The sequence below is a fragment of the Acipenser ruthenus genome, chromosome 6, assembly GCF_902713425.1.
Source record: "Acipenser ruthenus chromosome 6, fAciRut3.2 maternal haplotype, whole genome shotgun sequence".
In the NCBI taxonomy this organism is placed as follows: Eukaryota; Metazoa; Chordata; class Actinopteri; order Acipenseriformes; family Acipenseridae; genus Acipenser; species Acipenser ruthenus.
In genome coordinates this window covers 39,842,030-39,860,737 of record NC_081194.1, presented here as the reverse complement: position 1 = coordinate 39,860,737, position 18,708 = coordinate 39,842,030, and the positions used below count along the sequence as shown (strand labels likewise).

Below are 18,708 nucleotides of genomic sequence, written 5' to 3'. Positions count from 1 at the left end.
TATTTTTAAAAATGCAAGACATTTTAATAGAAATTTCAATACAAAAATGAGTCATTCAGAAATGCAAAGAACTAGAATATGCTGCCAGTCACTTTGGAAAATAGTACTAACTTGAACAGTTCCAAAATAAAAAATAATGTTTTGTAGACTGCAACAGATACGCACCACACAAGCTTGTAAACTGGGTAACAAAAGTAGTCATACAAAATATCCTGTTCATTTTTCTAACTGGCTACGTTAGCTTCTTCAATCCCTTAGTGCATTACAATTGAACAGTTTGTGCTAGAAGAGCAAAAAGCATTAGTTAACATTGACCCTTCAGTACAGAATCATCCCTATGAGGAACAGAATTTTGGTAGAAATCAATACATGGGCCAGAGGCGTTTATGCTTATTTGTCCTCAATTCATTACAATCCAATAATTCCACAAGGCACAATCTTTTAAAGCATTTGGGCCTGGCAAACAGCACAAGTTCATCTGATAGCAACAACAGCCTTGTTGTACCTATTCTTTACAAACAAACATTTCCTAAACCTACAACAGTCAGTAATCTGGGACAGTCAGAATGTTGTACAATTGAAACACTTAACTTTAGATGGGTATATTTATAGAAGATCAGTGCCATTACTAGGATGTTGGTTTGCTTGTCACAAAGCAAAGATGACACACAGACCTTCGAGTTTACTGTCCCCATCAACAAACAGAAAATGCTGCTCATCCAATTGTAATGGAATTGCTAACAGACATCCCATAGCACAATTTCTTGAGTGTAACAGAATCCAGGTCATGGTGAACTATGGAAATAGTTCATGCCTTTGATTGATTGGGCTAAGGACGGCTATTAAAATATCTTCAGAACTACTTTGGCATACTACATACTACACATTGGCAGACACTTTTGTTTTTTTTGGGGGGGGGGGGGAGGTCATGGGGACATCTTGCTGAATTTTCACTTTGAGACGATTGATTTTTTTGAAGGGTAAATCTTGGTAACCCAAATGACACTCCATATTTTATTTAAACATTATTGGCTGGATTCACAGCCCCAGATTAGCACCAACCTTGGACTACATAAAATAAACCAGCTGTTTGTGTTTTGTAAGCAATTGAGTTTTGCCTGTAATTCAAACACATTTGATTTACTAAGTACAGACATGGAGCCGATATACATATATATCTATCTGAAACCATTTACCCAGTTTTTATATTTTATATTTATACCTTGCTGGCTTTACTAAATATAGTACTGCATGACCTACGTAAAAACAAGAAAAATAAGTTTGACTATTTCAACTTACTAAATTGATAAGGGTTCTGCCAAGGCTCCGTGAAACATGCTCTATTTGCTGTTTTCTAACTTCCCCCTATCAGGTCTGGCAAACATCCTACCACCACAAGAATAAATATTACCTGTCCTAGACCACTTAGACATCACTATCTCTCTACCATAGACTAATGTTCTTGGTTTTCCTGTGTAGTTCCAGTCGTTAGTAGCAAGTTGCAGGCCATAAACTGCACGCTCAATACATTACTAATCTGTCCTGTATAAACGCCAACTAGCTCACTGGAGGAGCCGTCAGCAGATGCATTGCAATACGTGTTTCGGATATCCCAAACCCTGACAGAATTGTCCATCGAGGCCGAGGCAATCAAGCTACTGTCGGGACTGAAGGAGAGGCTTGTGATGTTGTTGGTATGCCCCCTCAAGTCTTTAAATAATGCACCTGATGCCAAGTCCCAGAGTTTTAGCCTCTGGTCTTCCCCTGCTGATGCCAGGTACTTCCCATTGGGTGAAAAGGCCAGTGATAAAACAGGGCCACGGTGGCCAGTGAACAGTCTTACGGAATTCCCTTGCTGTGTACTCCACAGCCGAACAGTTTTGTCAGTGGAGCCTGTGGCGATATAATTTGAGTTGGGATGGAACTTGACACAGTCTACGTCTGCCAAGTGACCCGCATACAGCCTCAATGGGTATGTCCGACTAAACGTCCAAAGCCTGGCAGTCCTGTCATGTGACCCACTTGCAAAATAAAGGCTGCACGGACTAACGTCAATGTCCCACACTGGGTATGCATGTCCCTGGTACAAAGCAGTGTTAGTAAAACTGCCGAGGTTCCAGTATCTGATTGTTGTGTCCTCAGAACAGGAGATGAGCCCTGAGCTGTCCGTAAGGAATGTAGTACTGTACACCGGCCCACAGTGTCCTCTTAGGGTTTTCATTTCAGTACCAGCACTGTCTTCATCATCAGTCTATAGAAAGAGAAAAATATATATATTATTTCAACATGGGCTAGGGGGAGATAATGTAGTAATCCATTATACAAACATCACTTTTTCACTCAGCAAATCTCACAACTTTACACAATTTGTTTTCAACCTTATCTCAAACCCCTGGCTCACAGATTCTTTATTTAGGGGTTAGGTCTGCTACCCTTTGAGACTGTGGCATAGTTTACATGCAGTTTAGAAACTTCAAATTCTCTCTCCATTGTTGTGAGAATGTGACGTAGCATCCACATATCACGCACATTCCTAACACTACAGGAAGAGCGCAGCGAAAAATGGTACGGCTAAAAAGGGTGGGTAAATCGCCAAATGCCAAAAAGCTGTACTATATGTTCGAGACTTCAGCAGTGATGATCCCGTTTGTGACGTAACCCGCAACTTTCTATTAAAACTGAAGGCCGTTTCAAGCAAGTCTTTATCAACAACTGAAAAAGAAAACTACATGTAAACCGAAATTACCCGAATGGTACTACCAAAATAGCGTGTCAAAACGGTGAGACTTATTGAGATACTTTATTTTTTACATGTAAACCAAGCCTAGGTGTGCTAATGGGACAAGGCAAGAAATTCTACTAAATTAAATTATAAAATTGGGGGGTCTAATTTTACAGTTAAATACACTGGCAACAACTAAAGTAGTAAGTGCCAAAACTAGGGTGAAGTTAAAAAATAACCAAAAAGAAGAACAATTAAATAGTAAGTTTAAATCGATCAAGTTTCAGTCAACTAATCAATCCCCTGTGCCTCTTATTAGGAGCGTGCCGATTCGATTCACATGGTGAACCCTGATATTTTTCTTGACAATTTGATTATCGATACAGTGACCCCTATATCAGTACTAGGGCTGCAACGAAGGGTACATTTTGACCTTCAAAAGGTTTGGAACACATTACCGAAGGAATGTTCGAACCTTTGATGGTACTTTGCATAATTTATTGGTGACGTCACCATAGCTACTTGTTTACATTTGATTGAAAATCCTATTTTACAGGTGATCCATATAAATAGAATAAAAAATTTACATGTAGTTTAAAAGTAAGTTATAAAGAACAGTAATCATGTTTTTATAATTTAAATAAACATTGTTTATTTACACACAATTGTTGCTGCTTGCGATATATACAGTAAGCTTGCATTGCACCAGCACCAACTGCATTGAACAAAGCTTTATTTAAAAGTCACTGTTCCAAGCAGGTTATCAGTTACATTTTACTACTAAAAATATTAATACTAATAATAATATGAACTTACACTTGTCAAGTGACCCCAGAGATTGGTTATGCCTCCACGATGAGTCGCTTGCACAGTTTGCATTCAACTTCTTTTTTGGTTGTGTGGGCTTTTAACAAAAATCCCAAACAGCAAGGGGTTTCGAGACATTTCTTTCAATACAGCTTACGCTATACAATGCTTTGCCGTCGAGATGGCGAATGAAGAAATTTGCTTCTGGTTAACACGAGCTGTAGGGGCTTTTTGAAATTATTAGTGTTAACGTATATTTTGTATTTTTCAAACATATTCTACCATAGCACTTCTGTTACACTGTCTTGTACACTAGGTATTCAGTACATATTTTACTGAAGCAATACAGCCACTAGAGGTACGAGCCCACTGCTTTGGATAATATACCCTGCTCCATACACGGCAGCGACACCATGTAGAGTTGTATGTAATGTATAACAATTTGGTAGCAGATTTTAATAACAACTTTTGTTTACGTAAAATGCATTATACAAATTAAAAGATCGAATTTTGCATGCAAGTGACATTTTATGTGGGATTTATAGTATTCACACATTGTCAAAACAGTTTCTGTTAACAGGAAAGGAAAAAAAACAAACACACATACAGTGCGTCAACCCGTCTGTCGAACCTTTGAAGGTTTAAAACAATCTTCGAATCACTGGCTAGCGAACGAACCTTTGGACACAGCCCTAATAGGTACACTGCTTTACTTTTCTACAAGAGACAGAGATGGCATGCAAAAATACTTGGTGTTGATGCACCAAGTAGCCTTCAATCACTGCTTAAAAAATGTTTGTTAAGCCTGCCTGAAGCAAACCGAAGAGATAAACGGAGGCGGGTTATATTGATCATCACAGATCATTTAATGATGGAAGGCAGCAAAGCGAAATTTGACCTGTGTGCCATCATGTTTAAAATCTACACAGTGTGACCATAAAGGATTTTTTTTGTATCAAGGACTTACCCTGAGTTCTTGCCAAGTGTCACATTGTTTCTAAACTATGAGACAAGAATCAAGTACGCCGGGAATACAACAAATCTAATTTTAAAGGATACCATCATACTGATGGTACATTAGTTTAGGATCATCTTAGCCAATGCAGGTATGATAACAAACATTACTTGCTATGTATAACCTACACTGGAAACATTCAATTGTTCAAAACTATCTTAAGCATCTGTGAGCGCTAAAAACCATTACCAGTCCCTACAGTACTGTGGAAAACTAAATTAATTTATACAAACTTTGCAGCCAAAGTACACATTTCTTACCAGTCCTTATATTACTGAAACAGCTACTGGTATTCCTCAGATTATACTGGCATGTTAAACAAGAGATCATGCAAGACCCTGAGGGTAGAATTCACCTATAGCATTTGGTTTAAAATGAATATTCTTTTTGAGAACTCACATTTATTTTCTAAACCTGTCAGATTTTTTGCAGAGCTGATACAAAAATAACTGTTCTAAAACAAAACATTTGTTTCCAAAAACTGTGCAATTGTATAGATTTTGTATTTATTATTAACTGTATTTGTAATTTTGTTTTAAATAATTTTATTTTAAAAGACTAAATCAGAACAAAAAGCAAAGCAGGAGGTGAATCTTATTTTACCAAAACCTGTTCTATTCAAAACACTTGTACTATCAAAAGGGACAATTGTGTAATTTACTGTATATGTATCATATTGTGATAAGCATCTTATTGTGAAGTCACTGCCGATGCACAGCCCTACCCTTCTAATACCTCATCATCAAGGACGTCACACGCCAAATTGATTCTTGAGACGTCCACCTGGTGGGGCTCTGCCTTGAGCTTCCGGGCCCGCAGGCTCCACAACTTGACGCACGAGTTGTCAAAGCCGGCAGCCAATAGCTTGCTGTTGGCGGAGATCTCAGCTGAATTGAGCAGTTGGTCTGTGTTGTGAAATGCATAGAAGCAGACAGTGGTAAGTGACGGCGGCCCATCCTTCACACGTTTGATACACTCTTGCAACGAGTTGCGGGCGGCTTCGTTCTGCAGGATGCTAGCAGGCACATCCCCAGGCTCCATGTTATTGCTGGCATCCCCTCGTGAAAACCCCCCCACGCCGCTGGGGCCGCTACCATACAACTGATAGACAGTCCGCTGGGTGGAAGTAACCTCCACTTGGATGTGGGAAGCCAGAACCCTACAGAGAGCAGTGTTATTGTCACTCTGGAGGTAGCGGAGGAGGTAGTTGTAGGCCTCATCAGTGAGGTGGACAACATACTTATTGTCAAGGAAGGCTCTGAGTTTTGGATTAGATGAGATATCCTGGACTGTCAGCGTAGTTCTCAACTGTTCTATAATATCCTTCTGGTCGGTGTCCTGCAGGAACATACTATGGAAGCGGCTATAAAAGCTGTCCACTGAGCTTTTTAGGCCACAGTGTACCATGTCAAGGTGGAGGTAGACAAATAGGGGGTACAGCACTGAGGTCACTTCCCGGCTCCACTGCACATTTGTATCTGCAAGTTAAAAAACAGAATATATAAACAATGATAAATAGAGAAATGTATTTCAGTTTAAACTTGGAGTGACACAAGAGATCTGACAATTTGAATAAAGTTATGATAACACATCTTTTCATTATTTTATAAAAGATTCAAAATGTCAGTTTTATTCATTATTTCCTTATTGAGAACCAATAATCAATCAATGGAAGCAATTTAAACTACATATTAATTCAGAACTTCAGGAATGATCAAAAAAGAAAAGTCTGAGGTACACATCCAAAATCCACTTTTCAGATTTTGCAAATAAAGTAATTTAGATTTGAAACATTTTGAAAAAATGCCAAACACATCCATTGTCCCTTGACATCATAATAATTACTTAACCTAGTTCCCAAGCTAATGTGTGATGCATACAAATATTTTGCTTTACTCACCAGTCAGAAAAGTTCGCAATTGTCCAAACTGTATTTCATACTGCTGTGAGTCTGCCTGACAAGGGGCAGCAGACACAAAATTGGTACAACCTGACTCTGTTTGAACTGCAAGCAAAATGAATCAATTGAGTTGGATCATAAGCCATGCTTGGTCACAAACAGGACAGCAATCTTTTAAGAAAACAGTGCAGTACATCGTATAGCTGATGAACAACTTTGCATTCCAATACAATACATTTTAAACTAGTTAAGGTAATACTGTATTATGTGTAGTGTAGCTACAAGTAGAAAACACCAACAGCGCCCCTACAGTAAACTGGATCAGAAAGAAGAACATGCACGGTCTGATCTCAAAGAAAAAGAAAATAAGTAAATTACTGAAACGAGAACCTCTGCAACAAATATCAGTGCAACATAAGTTTCTGAGTCTTACCTGTGAGGTTAGTTGCCATCTCCTCTGCAGTCTGAGATAATTTCGGCCCCTTTGGGGGACCCTCTGATTCTACATACTGCCGACGCTTGAGGTACTGAGCAACCGTGTACTGGAACTGCTCTGTACGTACTCGCTTCATGACCTGCACTCAATTAAAAAAAAAAAATAATACATTTAAATACTGTAGAGTGCAGAGCAGTCTGAAGATATTTCTCTGCTCACTTTTACTATTTGATAGGTATGAATCTATTTTGTGGAAAACTGGACAATAATGCTATAGAGTGTCTACTTTGGCCTTCAGTTTTAGCTTTGTACAGTTTATTATAAGGCTTGATTCCTTCTTGTATATGTGAAGGGTATTTGCCATATGTTAATGGATACCTAGGAGCCGGGTGGATAAAGTATGGCAAAAGTACATGTGCTACTGCTAATCTCTTTAAAACCATATACCTAGAACTAAAGAAACATTGAATTACTCAAAATAGTATCCTACAAATTACTAAACATCAGGCAGATGTTTGCATAGTATTTCCTAGAAAGTCCTATCAGCTTTCCCATGTTTAACTATATATATATATATATATATATATATATATATATATATATATATATATATAGGAATTTAATGCAAACCAAGCGTGTGCTAATACAACACACTTTCAAGATTTTTAAGGCTAGTACCGGTAGTAGGCTGTTATTAAGCAGTCGGACCTTGACACGTGCATGGATTTTAACTGTTGCAGAAAGCAAATTATATAGAAGTTTCTGAAGAAATCTGAATCGACCCAACCAGACCATATAAATGAGACAAATGAATCTGGATTTGTGTTTCACGCTGCAGCAACACGGACACACTTGTGCCATGCTTTTCAACACTACAATACACATAAATCATTCCACAACTAATTACATGCTTTTGATATAGCAGTTTAATTAATAATCATGATTGACTGTAATGATTTGCCACCTGTCTCTACTGTACTGCAAAACAATATAAGCAAAATACATTCGTGGAGTGTAGTCACATATAACAAACAACAGACGAGAATAAACTGGAAAGTACGGTAGAGTCTTTGGTTGTCCTCCTAACGCTTTACTTGTCGTTAGGCCCAAAACAAAATTGCCGCCAGCTCAAGTATCTCTGAGTCTCACTGTTCTCATTACTCACAAACATATCTATATATTGTCAATAATTGTCTCACTTACTGCATGTCGTACTGTCAGCTCCTAGTATCACAGGGTATTCAAAGTAACGTTAGTTCCTAAAGAAAATTTTGAAATTCGCTTTTCCGGTCTCACTCTCCAGCTACAACACTCCTCCATTCTGGAAACTCAGCGCCGCGTTTAGCCAATCAGATCCTCTTATCCGTTAGTTCTGTCTGAGGGGAAAGGTCGCCATTCAAAGCAAGCAACAGATCTGTGTAAACCAGACGTGGAAGCGAGATGATTACACGTTATAGTAATAAAGACCAGAGAAAATACGGTTTACAAAGAGTTTAGTTTTGATTTAGTCTTTCTTTTGGTTATGTTTCTCAATTTGTTTTATTAATTAGATATGGTTTTCGTGATTCTTTAGATGTGTCGCGTCTGTAAGCATTTAGTTACAAAGTATCCTCCAACCCAGCTATCCAACACTTAGGATACATAATGCACTGCCTCACTAAAATAAACCATATGCTTATAATAAAAAAAGACCGTTTCATTGTTGCCTTTTTAGCTAGGTATATAGTTTAAAAGTATAAGTATATAATTATTCTAGTGGCGTTTTTTTTTTTTTTTTTTTTTTTTTTTTTTTATGTGTTGAGAGTTACACATGTTGAGATAATGACTTATTCAATTGTAATGTGCGTTTACAATACTCAATAGTGCGTTAATTTACGTGGCTTCCAGCTTGCGAAGAGGTGCAATGTAACCCTGTAAGTGCTAGGTTAACATTTGTAAACATTATAAGAATGTTACGGTTACTTGTTTCTGACAGTCATAGAAACATAGATCCCTATTCTAGTATAAAGATTGTAGTTTATGTCTAGTGAATCTATAATGTTCCATGTAGAAAACATATTCTTCTAGATTAGTAGATTAGACTAGTGTGTTTTCTTAATATATATTACAGCTCCCTTTGATGCAATACCAAGCATCGCCTTCAAAAGCCACCGTTAACCGAAACAACTTTCTCGAGGTATGACACAGGCCCGGTTTTTGGGATGGAACTACATAACCGTCTCACGTTTTGATTGGTCCTTGTCTGTTACAGGAATATGATGTCAACACGAGTGGGAAATCTCAGAGACATTGTCATCAGAGAGGGAGAGATCTGCTTTCCAGAACCTTTCAATTAAAATATAATGTAGTATTTTGCTGTACTAATATAAACAAACTATGGATGACTATTACCTTATGTAAATTGTCATGTTATGCACAAATGTAAGAATTGGCTTTCTGTGGTGATCTACTTTTTTCTTTCAAATAGTATAATCTATAATCGTTTGCATGATTTATTTTAATTCCAAATATATATCCTGCCCACTATTACAGTTTTGTTACAGGATTCATTAGTTTATCTGTAATGTAATCACAGTTTTACATCTAGACTGCTCGTTCTCAGGGTTCTGGGCCACTTTGATTTTATAACATCCCAAATTCAGGGCCGATTTGGTATTCAGATAACGTCCCAAATTCTGGGCTGCTTTGCTTTTCCAAATTCAGCCGTTTTTGGGATATTCTGCTCAGCCAAGTTTCTAAGTCATGCGTGCACAGTTTACCATAAAAAAAAGTACACGAGAACTGGATTGTGAATTCATTTAAGAATAACCCTTAGTACATGAAAACATTATTCTTTTATGAAGAAACAGAAATAAAATGTAAATGTTAAAAAAAGTATTTCTTTATTACAATGAAGAAACTATATTGCACTGAAATAGCTACATGTAAAGTCATTAAAGCAGTTGTTTTCCTTTATTAAAGGCTAATATTAAAACACACAAGGAACATGGTATTCCAAAAAAAGGACATCTCATTTGCTTATGTAATGTCCATATATTGTAGCGTTTCAGGTTCTTTTTGGGACAGAAATGAGACTGCAAACGTGAGTAGATGAAGGCTCAAGCTGTTTATTTTTACAATAATTCAATAATCACAAAATAAAATCATAAAGTGAGGGAAAGGGAACGGGGAATCGAAAATGAAAATAAATGATTGTAGTAGTTTTTCTTTTACCCTACCCTTTCTCACTCTATCTCCCCCGAACACAACCTTCCCTCGCACTCTTGTCTTCCCCAATCCTCCAGGCCTTTTCCCTGCACCCCCTTATATGCCCTCACTTCTCCCGCCCCTGCACCCCAATTCCCCTCCAAACAGATCCACACACAACACGTAACCCCTGCACGCTCACACCACCATGCAACCCCTGCACGCACACACCACCATGCAACCCCTGCACACACACACACCTACCATGCAACCCCTGCACGCACACACCACCATGGAAGCCCTGCCCCCATACACCCACCATGTAACACCTGCACGCACACACCCACCATGCAACCCCTGCACGCACACACCACCATGGAAGCCCTGCCCCCATACACTCACCATGCAACACCTGCACACACACACCCACCATGCAACCCCTGCACGCACACACCCACCATGGAAGCCCTGCCCCCATACACTCACCATGCAACCCCTGCACGCACACACCCACCATGCAACCCCTGCACGCACACACCCACCATGCAACCCCTGCACGCACACACCACCATGCAACCCCTGCACGCACACACACACCATGCAACCCCTGCATGCACACACCACCCTACACTGTCCCCGTCCCCCATCCCCCCCCGTCCCCCATTGTGTCTAACTAACCTGCTTGATTTTTTTGAGGATGCAACATCGACAATGGATAATTGCAAAGCATACAACATGGTTTATTTAGATTACCAGAAAGCTTTTGACAAAGTCCTGCATTAATTCTAAAACTGAATGCAGTAGGGATTCAAGGAAATGCATGCACATGGATTAGGGAGTGGTTAACATGTAGAAAACAGAAAGTACTGATTAGAGGAGAAACCTCAAAATGGAGCAAGGTAACCAGTGGTGTACCACAGGGATCAGTATTAGGTCCTCTGCTATTCCTAATCTACATTAATGATTTAGATTCTGGTATAGTAAGCAAACTTGTTAAATTTGCAGACGACACAAAAATAGGAGGAGTGGCAAACACTGTTGCAGCAGCAAAGGTCATTCAAAATGATCTAGACAGCATTCAGAACTGGGCAGACACATGGCAAATGACATTTAATAGAGAAAAGTGTAAGGTACTGCACGCAGGCAATAAAAATGTGCATTATAAATATCATATGGGAGATACTGAAATTGAGGAAGGAATCTATGAAAAAGACCTAGTAGTTTATGTTGACTGAGAAATGTCTTCATCTAGACAATGTGGGGAAACTATAAAAAAGGCCAACAAGATGCTCGGATATATTGTGAAAAATGTTGAATTTAAAACAAGGGAAGTAATGTTAAAACTTTACAATGCATTAGTAAGATCTCATCTAGAATATTGTGTTCAGTTCTGGTCACCTCATTACAAAAAGGATATTGCTGCTCTAGAAAGAGTGCAAAGAAGAGCAACCAGAATTATCCCGGGTTTAAAAGGCATATCATACATATGCAGACAGGCTAAAAGAATTTAATCTGTTCAGTCTTGAATAAAGAAGACTACACGGTGATCTGATTCAAGCATTCATAATTCTAAAAGGTATTGACAATGTCGACCTGAAAAAAGAAACAAGGACCAGGGGTCACAAATGGAGATTAGATAAAGGAGCATTCAGAACAGAAAATAGGAGGCACTTTTTTACACAGAGAATTGTGAGGGTCTGGAACCAACTCTCCAGGAATGTTGTTGAAGCTGACACCCTGGGATCCTTCAAGAAGCTGCTTGATAAGATTCTGTGATCAATAAGCTACTAGGCTGAATGGCCTCCTCTCGTTTGTAAACGTTCTTATGTTCTTATGTTCTTATGCAAAAAACAGGAGGGACACTGGCCCTCCAAGAACAGGATGGAGACCCCTAATCTAGACAGTTATTAGAGGGCACAGGTTGATACATTTAACCTGTGGCATTCTATCAGTATCAGGACTGCCTATGGGTCGTTTGAAGTATCAACTGCAACAATGTATCGATCTAGGCATAAGTAGGTAACACAGATTGATACAATTAACTTATGTCATTCTATCACTCTTGCATAAGCCTTTTATGGCCAGTGTAAATGTTTCTATGTAGGAAGGACTATACAGTAAATGGTTGAGCGGCACATTTTTACATGTTGTCACAGACGGTTCTGGCACGTCCCTTTTGTGCTATAAGTCATTCGATCCTTTTGCATGGAAGGCCTCGGTAGAGATGGGAGCCAAGCTAACAAGATTTAAGTTTTTTGCACGTATCAGGCTTTTAAAGACTGTCACCCACACCTGAGAACAGAAACTGACCCAAGACTGTCACAGTTACTGGAAGCAGGCTGATCTTTGGGATACAAATTGAACATCTGTGAAATTGCAACAAATATTGTAATGACTGTAATGTGTTTTAAAGAATATACAACCATTAGAAAATATTATTAGCAGATCTGTGTAAGGCCTGTGTGGAGAAGTTCATTGCACTGAAGCTCAGACTGACCTGCTGAAAGTTCCAAACCTCCCTTATCAGGAAAAGCATCTCTTTACATTAGACTCAGAGTCTCAAAACATTCTGATCCAGCGAGAGAAGAATGGCAGAATCTATGGAGCACAGTTAACATGCTAGAAGCAATCGAACTAGGTTAGATTATAGCAAGAAAAAACTAAAGTATTTAAATAAATAAGAAACCTAATATAATAACATTAAGTAAATGTATGAGCAGACCTAAGTTTAAATATTCAATTAATGTTAATATTAATAATAAAAAATAGTCTCTTGCCTTCTGTGTATATGTGGCAATGTGCCCCACCCCTGTGTGCATTTCTGTGTTGTATGTTGCGTGTGGAGTGTTAATGTTGGTGAATAGAGATGGCTGCATGGGATATAAATGGGTGTGTGCAGAGTTATTTAAAATGTATAATTCTATTTAAGCACGAGGATTGCACATCACTTCACGTGCATTTAAAGTAATTAATATGCGAGGTTGCACATAATTAATTCACGTGCTGGGATTCAAGTGAATAATTAATTAGTAATTGAATCCCGGCACAACAGTATATATAGATGCACATTTCATTCACTCGGGGTTGTGTGTTCGGTGAGTGGAGAACGGATGTGGAGAGGAGAAAGTAAAATAAACGAAAATAATAATAATAATAATAATAATAATAATAATAATAATAATAATAATAATAATAATAATAATAATACGTATTTGTACTCACCGTGTTTGTTTGTCTCTTAGTCCACCGTTTGTTTGAGTGTTAGTCTGTTTTGTTTGTCTGTTTTATTTGGCCTCAAGTGCCGTGTCCTGTTTTCTGTTTAAATCCTTTTGTTTGTTTATTAAAACACTGAGCGCTGCCGCGACTCAGTTACACACAGTACGTCTGTCTCTGATTCTTTCTGGTCTGAAGTCCTCCCTGCAGCTAGCCTGTCATACGTGGTGTCAGAACCGGGACGACAGCGCCTCCAGGACTCAGGCCAGAGAGAGTACTGCGGGAAAATTAAATTTAAAAAAAAAAGCAATGGCAGAAGACGCCATCAGTTTGCGGGACTGGATCCTGGACAATGCTGGGCTGGAGGCCCAGTCTATGCCCATTGCCATCCGGGTCCTGTGGCTGATGGACAGGGAGCAATGGGAGGCCTATGAGAGGGAACACACCCCAAACACCTTGGAGGTAGGTGTGGAGTTGGTCCTCAGCTACCTGGAGGCAGCTATAAACAGAACAGCAGCCCAGGTAGCAGGGTCTCCAGCAGAGGGAAAATGCCTGCTGTCCCCATCTCCACCAGCAGAGGGAAAATGCCTGCTGTCCCCATCACAACCAGCAGAGGAAGAATGCCTGCTGGTTTCCCCATCACAACCAGCAGAGGAAGAATGCCTGCTGGTTTTCCCATCACAACCAGCAGAGGAAGAATGCTTGCTGGTTTCCCCTTCTGAGACAGAGGGAGAACCGCACCAGTCCCCTGCAAGAGAGGGAGAGTCGCACCAGTCCCCTGCAAGAGAGGGAGAGTCGCACCAGTCCCCTGCAAGAGCAGGAGACTACACACTGCTCCCACCTCTGTCGCCAGGAGAATACACGCTGCTCCCACCTCCGTCGCCAGGAGACTACACGCTGCTCCCACCTTCACCGCCTGGAGCAGAGCAGCAGGAGCTGCCTCTGCCTCCACCACCTCAAACGCTTCCACCAGGAGCAGAGCAGCAGGAGCTGCCTCTGCCTCCGCCACCTCCAGGAGCAGAGCAGCAGGAGCTGCCTCTGCCTCCACCTCCAGGAGCAGAGCAGCAGGAGCTGCCTCTGCCTCCGCCACCTCCACCAGCAGAGGGTGAATACCTGCTGGTTCCGCCTTCATTGTCGTGGGAGGACTGCTTGCCCCTCCCACCTCCACCAGCAGAGGGTGAATACCTACTGGTTCCGCCTTCCCCAACAGGGGGGGAGCTGCCGGCTTTGAAGAATGGGGAGGAGGTCCGGAGACCACCAACACCAGCAGCAGTTTCACTGCCGGCAGAGGCGGGTTTGTCAATTTTGTGGCCCCAATCAAAGCTCAGTTTAGGGGCCCCTCCTTCTCTACCTGTCATGACCATTTTAGCGTTACCACACACATCAGTGTCTGCCACAGTCCTATGTCATTATGAGGGTGGGCTACAGAACCGACAGTGCACTTGAACTAAGGTGTTCTCATGTAAGTTAAATAGGAAAGTGAAAGACATTTTCTTACCTTCTAGTAGCTCTTGCTGCAATCAGAATCTAACCATCCTGGCTTTGACTTCAGCAAAAGCTTTGATTATGTCCTCCATATTCAATGATCTCCGGACTCTCTGCTCAATAGAGATCATTGCTAAACCATTCAGTCTTTCCTGGGACATGGTTGACCGCAAGTACGTTTTAATCAGCTTCAAGGAGAAACTCCTCTCACATGAGGCGACAGTGATGGGCAAAGTCAAGAGTAAACGCAGAGCAATGCTCAAATTGCCATACAGCTCCAACAGATTCTCCTTGTAGATGTAATCCAGCATTTCTGCTGGAGAAGAACTGTGACCTGGAAAAGCAATGACAGCTGCCCTCACTTCAAGGACCAAGTCCTGGCTGTCAATGTCCCCTAGTGTCTGCTCCAGGTTCCTGCATGACTCCTCCAGTGTGTCTTCTTGAACTGCTTTCTTCATGTTATCTGCTGAATATAAAAATCCAAACAAAGAAAAAAATTGGTCCACCTGTGTGAACCTCTCACTGACACTATTCAGTGCCATATCAACCAGGGGAAGGAAAAAATCTTGCTTAAAGCGGTGTTCTGGTGTGAATTGAGTTTCCTCTGTGCCCTCATAGAGGAATTGGCGAGTTGTTCTTCTCTGTCTCTCCACTGGGAATGTCATGTCTATCTGCATTTACTCAGCTATTTGTCTTGCATCTGTCTAGGTTGAGGCAAGTCCACCATCCCTGTATTCCTGGATAAACTGTTTAACACCATCAGTCTCCCTCTTCACTGTCTCAATTGACACACTGGGGCTTTGCAGGAGTTTGCTGACGCGGTTTACCTGATACAACACATCGTACCAGATCACAACACAGAGAATGAAGCGCCATGTTGTCAGCTCCTTACACAGGCTCTGTGATGAAGACAATGTCTCCCCATCCTTCTTCTTTGTTGCTTGTTCACTGAGTGCAGTTAAAGCCTCCACCACTTCAGGCATTTTGTAGCGAAGTGCTTTCACACTGTCAATGCGGCACTCCCATCTTGTTGTTGACAGACTTTTCACTGTGAGATTCACATGATTTTGTAGTATTGACCAGCGCTGTACTGAGGAGCTGAAGAGGTTGTAAAGGCGCTGAAGATTGCCGAAAAAACTCACAGAGAGTACGGATGACTTGGCTGCATCAGCCACAACAAGGTTTAGTGTGTGACTGCTGCAGGGAACACACATTGCCTTATTGTTCAGTTCCAGCACTCTTTTCTGGACCCCCTGCTTGTGTCCCATCATATTACTTCCATTATCATAGGATTGCCCACGACAGTCTGCAATGTTCAATTTCAAGTGGTTCAGCTGCTCAAGGAGGGTATTGCACAAGCCTTTTCCTGTGGTGTCATCAACATTGATAAACCCAACAAAGTGCTCTGAGATGAAGGCCCCCACAGCTGACTCACAGTTCACAATGCGTAGCACCAGGGACAACTGTTCTGTGTGGCTGATGTCTGGGGTGCAGTCCATTATGACTGAAAAGTATTTGGCCTCTTTCACTTTCTGCACAATTGCATCACTTGTTTTCTGTCCAACTAATGCAATTAACTCATTTTGGATGGTGTTACTCAAGTAATGATCCTTGATTTCCTTTTTGTCAATCCTTCTAAGATGTTCGCTCATTATGGGATCAAACTGTGCCATCAGCTCTATCTGTCCAAGGAAGTTGCCATTATGGGGCTCAAAAAGTTTCTCTGAGTGTCCTCTTAATGCCTGGTTGCGTTCTGCTAAATGGCAAACAATGGCAATTATTCTGCTTAACACAGCCCTCCAGTGCTGTACTTCCAGGGCCTGTAATTCCTGACTGGCACTATCAATGGTTTTGCCAGATTTCAGCCGTTCATCTAATTCCCGCCAGCTCTGCATATTGGCACGGTGCGATTTGCCCTTTTCATGCTCTTTCAAGTGGCTATGAAGATTTATCCACGATCGAAATCCACTGCTGCTAAGAGCATATCTGGTCCCTCTTTCAAACAGCTTGCAGCAGAAACAAAATACAGAATCACTGCTCACTGAGAAAACTAACCACGTACGATGTATTTGGTAATTCTCTTCAGTAAAATGACGTGGGACATTGTCATCGTTTTGTGGGAAGTCAAAATCCTTAATTTGAATTGGCCCCCTTATGATCAACTGACATTTATTTTGGTCGGTAAGCTTGTCTGGCCACAGCGCTGGGTCGTCCGAGAGAATGACAGTTTCACTCACCACCGGGTCATGTTGTTGCGAGGATTCGGGCAAGGCCTCGGCAAGTTCTGCGGCAGATAGAGCTGCTTCCTCTGAGCTAGTCGCTGTAACATTATCCGGTAGGTCTGTGCTAACGGTGCTGCTGCAACAAGCTGAGGTGGTGGCATCACGAGGACAAACATTTCCCACCTCCTCCTCGTCGGATGATTCCTTTACAGTGTTACTCTTAAAGAAACTAGTGAGCTTCTGCAAACTTTCCTGTTGAGTTTTTGATTCTTTTATCTTTTTCGTTTTTGAGCTCCGCTAGGATACGTGTGCTTCATTTTGCTTGATTTCACTGACTGAAGCTGGCCTAGTTACGGTAGCTCAAATGTGTCATGACGTGCGCTGAATGAAATTACCTTTTGTAAATATATAGAAGTGCAGACAGGGTGTGTGTGGTCTATGAAATCAAATGTGTATATTATTTTACTTCATCTGAGAAAATAAGGATTTTGTTGCAATTCAGGCAGTAATGTAACACTGCTACTAGGCAGCAGGGGGCCCCCTAGCCCCGCGGGGCCCCACGCAATTGCGTGGTTTGCGTGTTGGGAAACCATGCCCCTGACTGCCGGAGATCGTGGGGGAGGTCAGGAGACCTGCTCCCACTGCAGCACTTGCGCTGCAGGAGATACTGTGGCCGGAGCCCCGGAAGAGGGAGCTGCCGGCTACAAAGAAGGGGGGAGGTCAGGAGACCACCCCCCAAGCAGCCTTTCCGCTGCTAAGACTACCCCGGCTGGAGGAGCCAGACTGGGGACTATTAATGTCTCTGCTGACAGCATTTCCGCTGTCAGCTGGGAAGCTGCCGGCATTGCCACCAGCAGCAGAAGAGTGGCAGGAGTATGCCACCCCACTGTCAGCATTGCCTCCGGTTCTGGCCCAGGACTTTGTGCTGGACTTTTGGGCTTTTAAGGGGGGAGGTGGCCGTTGAGGCCATGTGTGCTGCGCACAAGGGGGGGTATATGTGGCAATGTGCCCCGCCCCTGTGTGCATTTCTGTGTTGTATGTTGCGTGTGGAGTGTTAATGTTGGTGAATAGAGATGGCTGCACGGGATATAAATGGGTTCAAGTTGAATAATTAATTAGTTGAATCCCGGCACAACAGTATATATAGATGCACATTTCATTCACTCGGGGTTGTGTGTTCGGTGAGTGGAGAACGGGTGTGGAGAGGAGAAAGTAAAATAAACGAAAATAATAATAATAATAATAATAATAATAATAATAATAATAATAATAATAATAATAATACGTATTTGTACTCACCGTGTTTGTTTGTCTCTTAGTCCACCGTTTGTTTGAGTGTTAGTCTGTTTTGTTTGTCTGTTTTATTTGGCCTCAAGTGCCGTGTCCTGTTTTCTGTTTAAATCCTTTTGTTTGTTTATTAAAACACTGATCGCTGCCACGATTCAGTTACACACAGTACGTCTGTCTCTGTGATTCTTTCTGGTCTGAAGTCCTCCCTGCAGCTAGCCTGTCACAGTATATCAGTGAAGTAAAATAGAATTGCAGTTTATAAGAGATTGTTATATTCACATATCTGAATTAGAACTACATGTTATAAAATAATTTAAAGTATGAACTGTAACTCTAACAGTAAACTTGCTGAAGGAATACAATTAATGTTGTAACCTCATTCTCACCTGCTTGTAGTACAGGCAGTGTTGAAGATGACTCATTGGTTTTGGC

The 18,708-nt window shown here is 41.2% G+C and overlaps 1 protein-coding gene across 2 annotated transcripts; it reads right to left on the bottom strand.

Moving 5' to 3' along the window:
• On the bottom strand, positions 1-8,313 carry taf5l (TAF5-like RNA polymerase II, p300/CBP-associated factor (PCAF)-associated factor). Of its 2 annotated transcripts, none has more exons than XM_034017279.3 (5): positions 8,084-8,313; positions 6,878-7,024; positions 6,445-6,549; positions 5,280-6,022; positions 1-2,251 (listed from the first exon to the last, which is right to left on the bottom strand). In XM_034017279.3, coding segments are annotated over exons 1-5 (1,794 nt in total). In that variant the 5' UTR covers positions 8,085-8,313; the 3' UTR covers positions 1-1,453. The 2 variants fall into 2 exon arrangements, with proteins under 2 accessions (XP_033873170.1, XP_033873171.1); XM_034017280.3 differs by having other exon boundaries at positions 6,878-7,019; positions 8,084-8,312.
• Between the last annotated feature and the right edge of the window lie 10,395 nt (positions 8,314-18,708).

Excerpts from the sequence above, each read along its gene's own strand:
- taf5l (XM_034017279.3), bottom strand. Across the intron at positions 6,550-6,877 it reads GATGGCAACTAACCTCACAG|TTCAAACAGAGTCAGGTTGT; the intron begins GTAAGACTCAGA and ends TTTTGCTTGCAG. Across the intron at positions 2,252-5,279 it reads GTGACGTCCTTGATGATGAG|ACTGATGATGAAGACAGTGC; the intron begins GTATTAGAAGGG and ends CTCTTTCTATAG.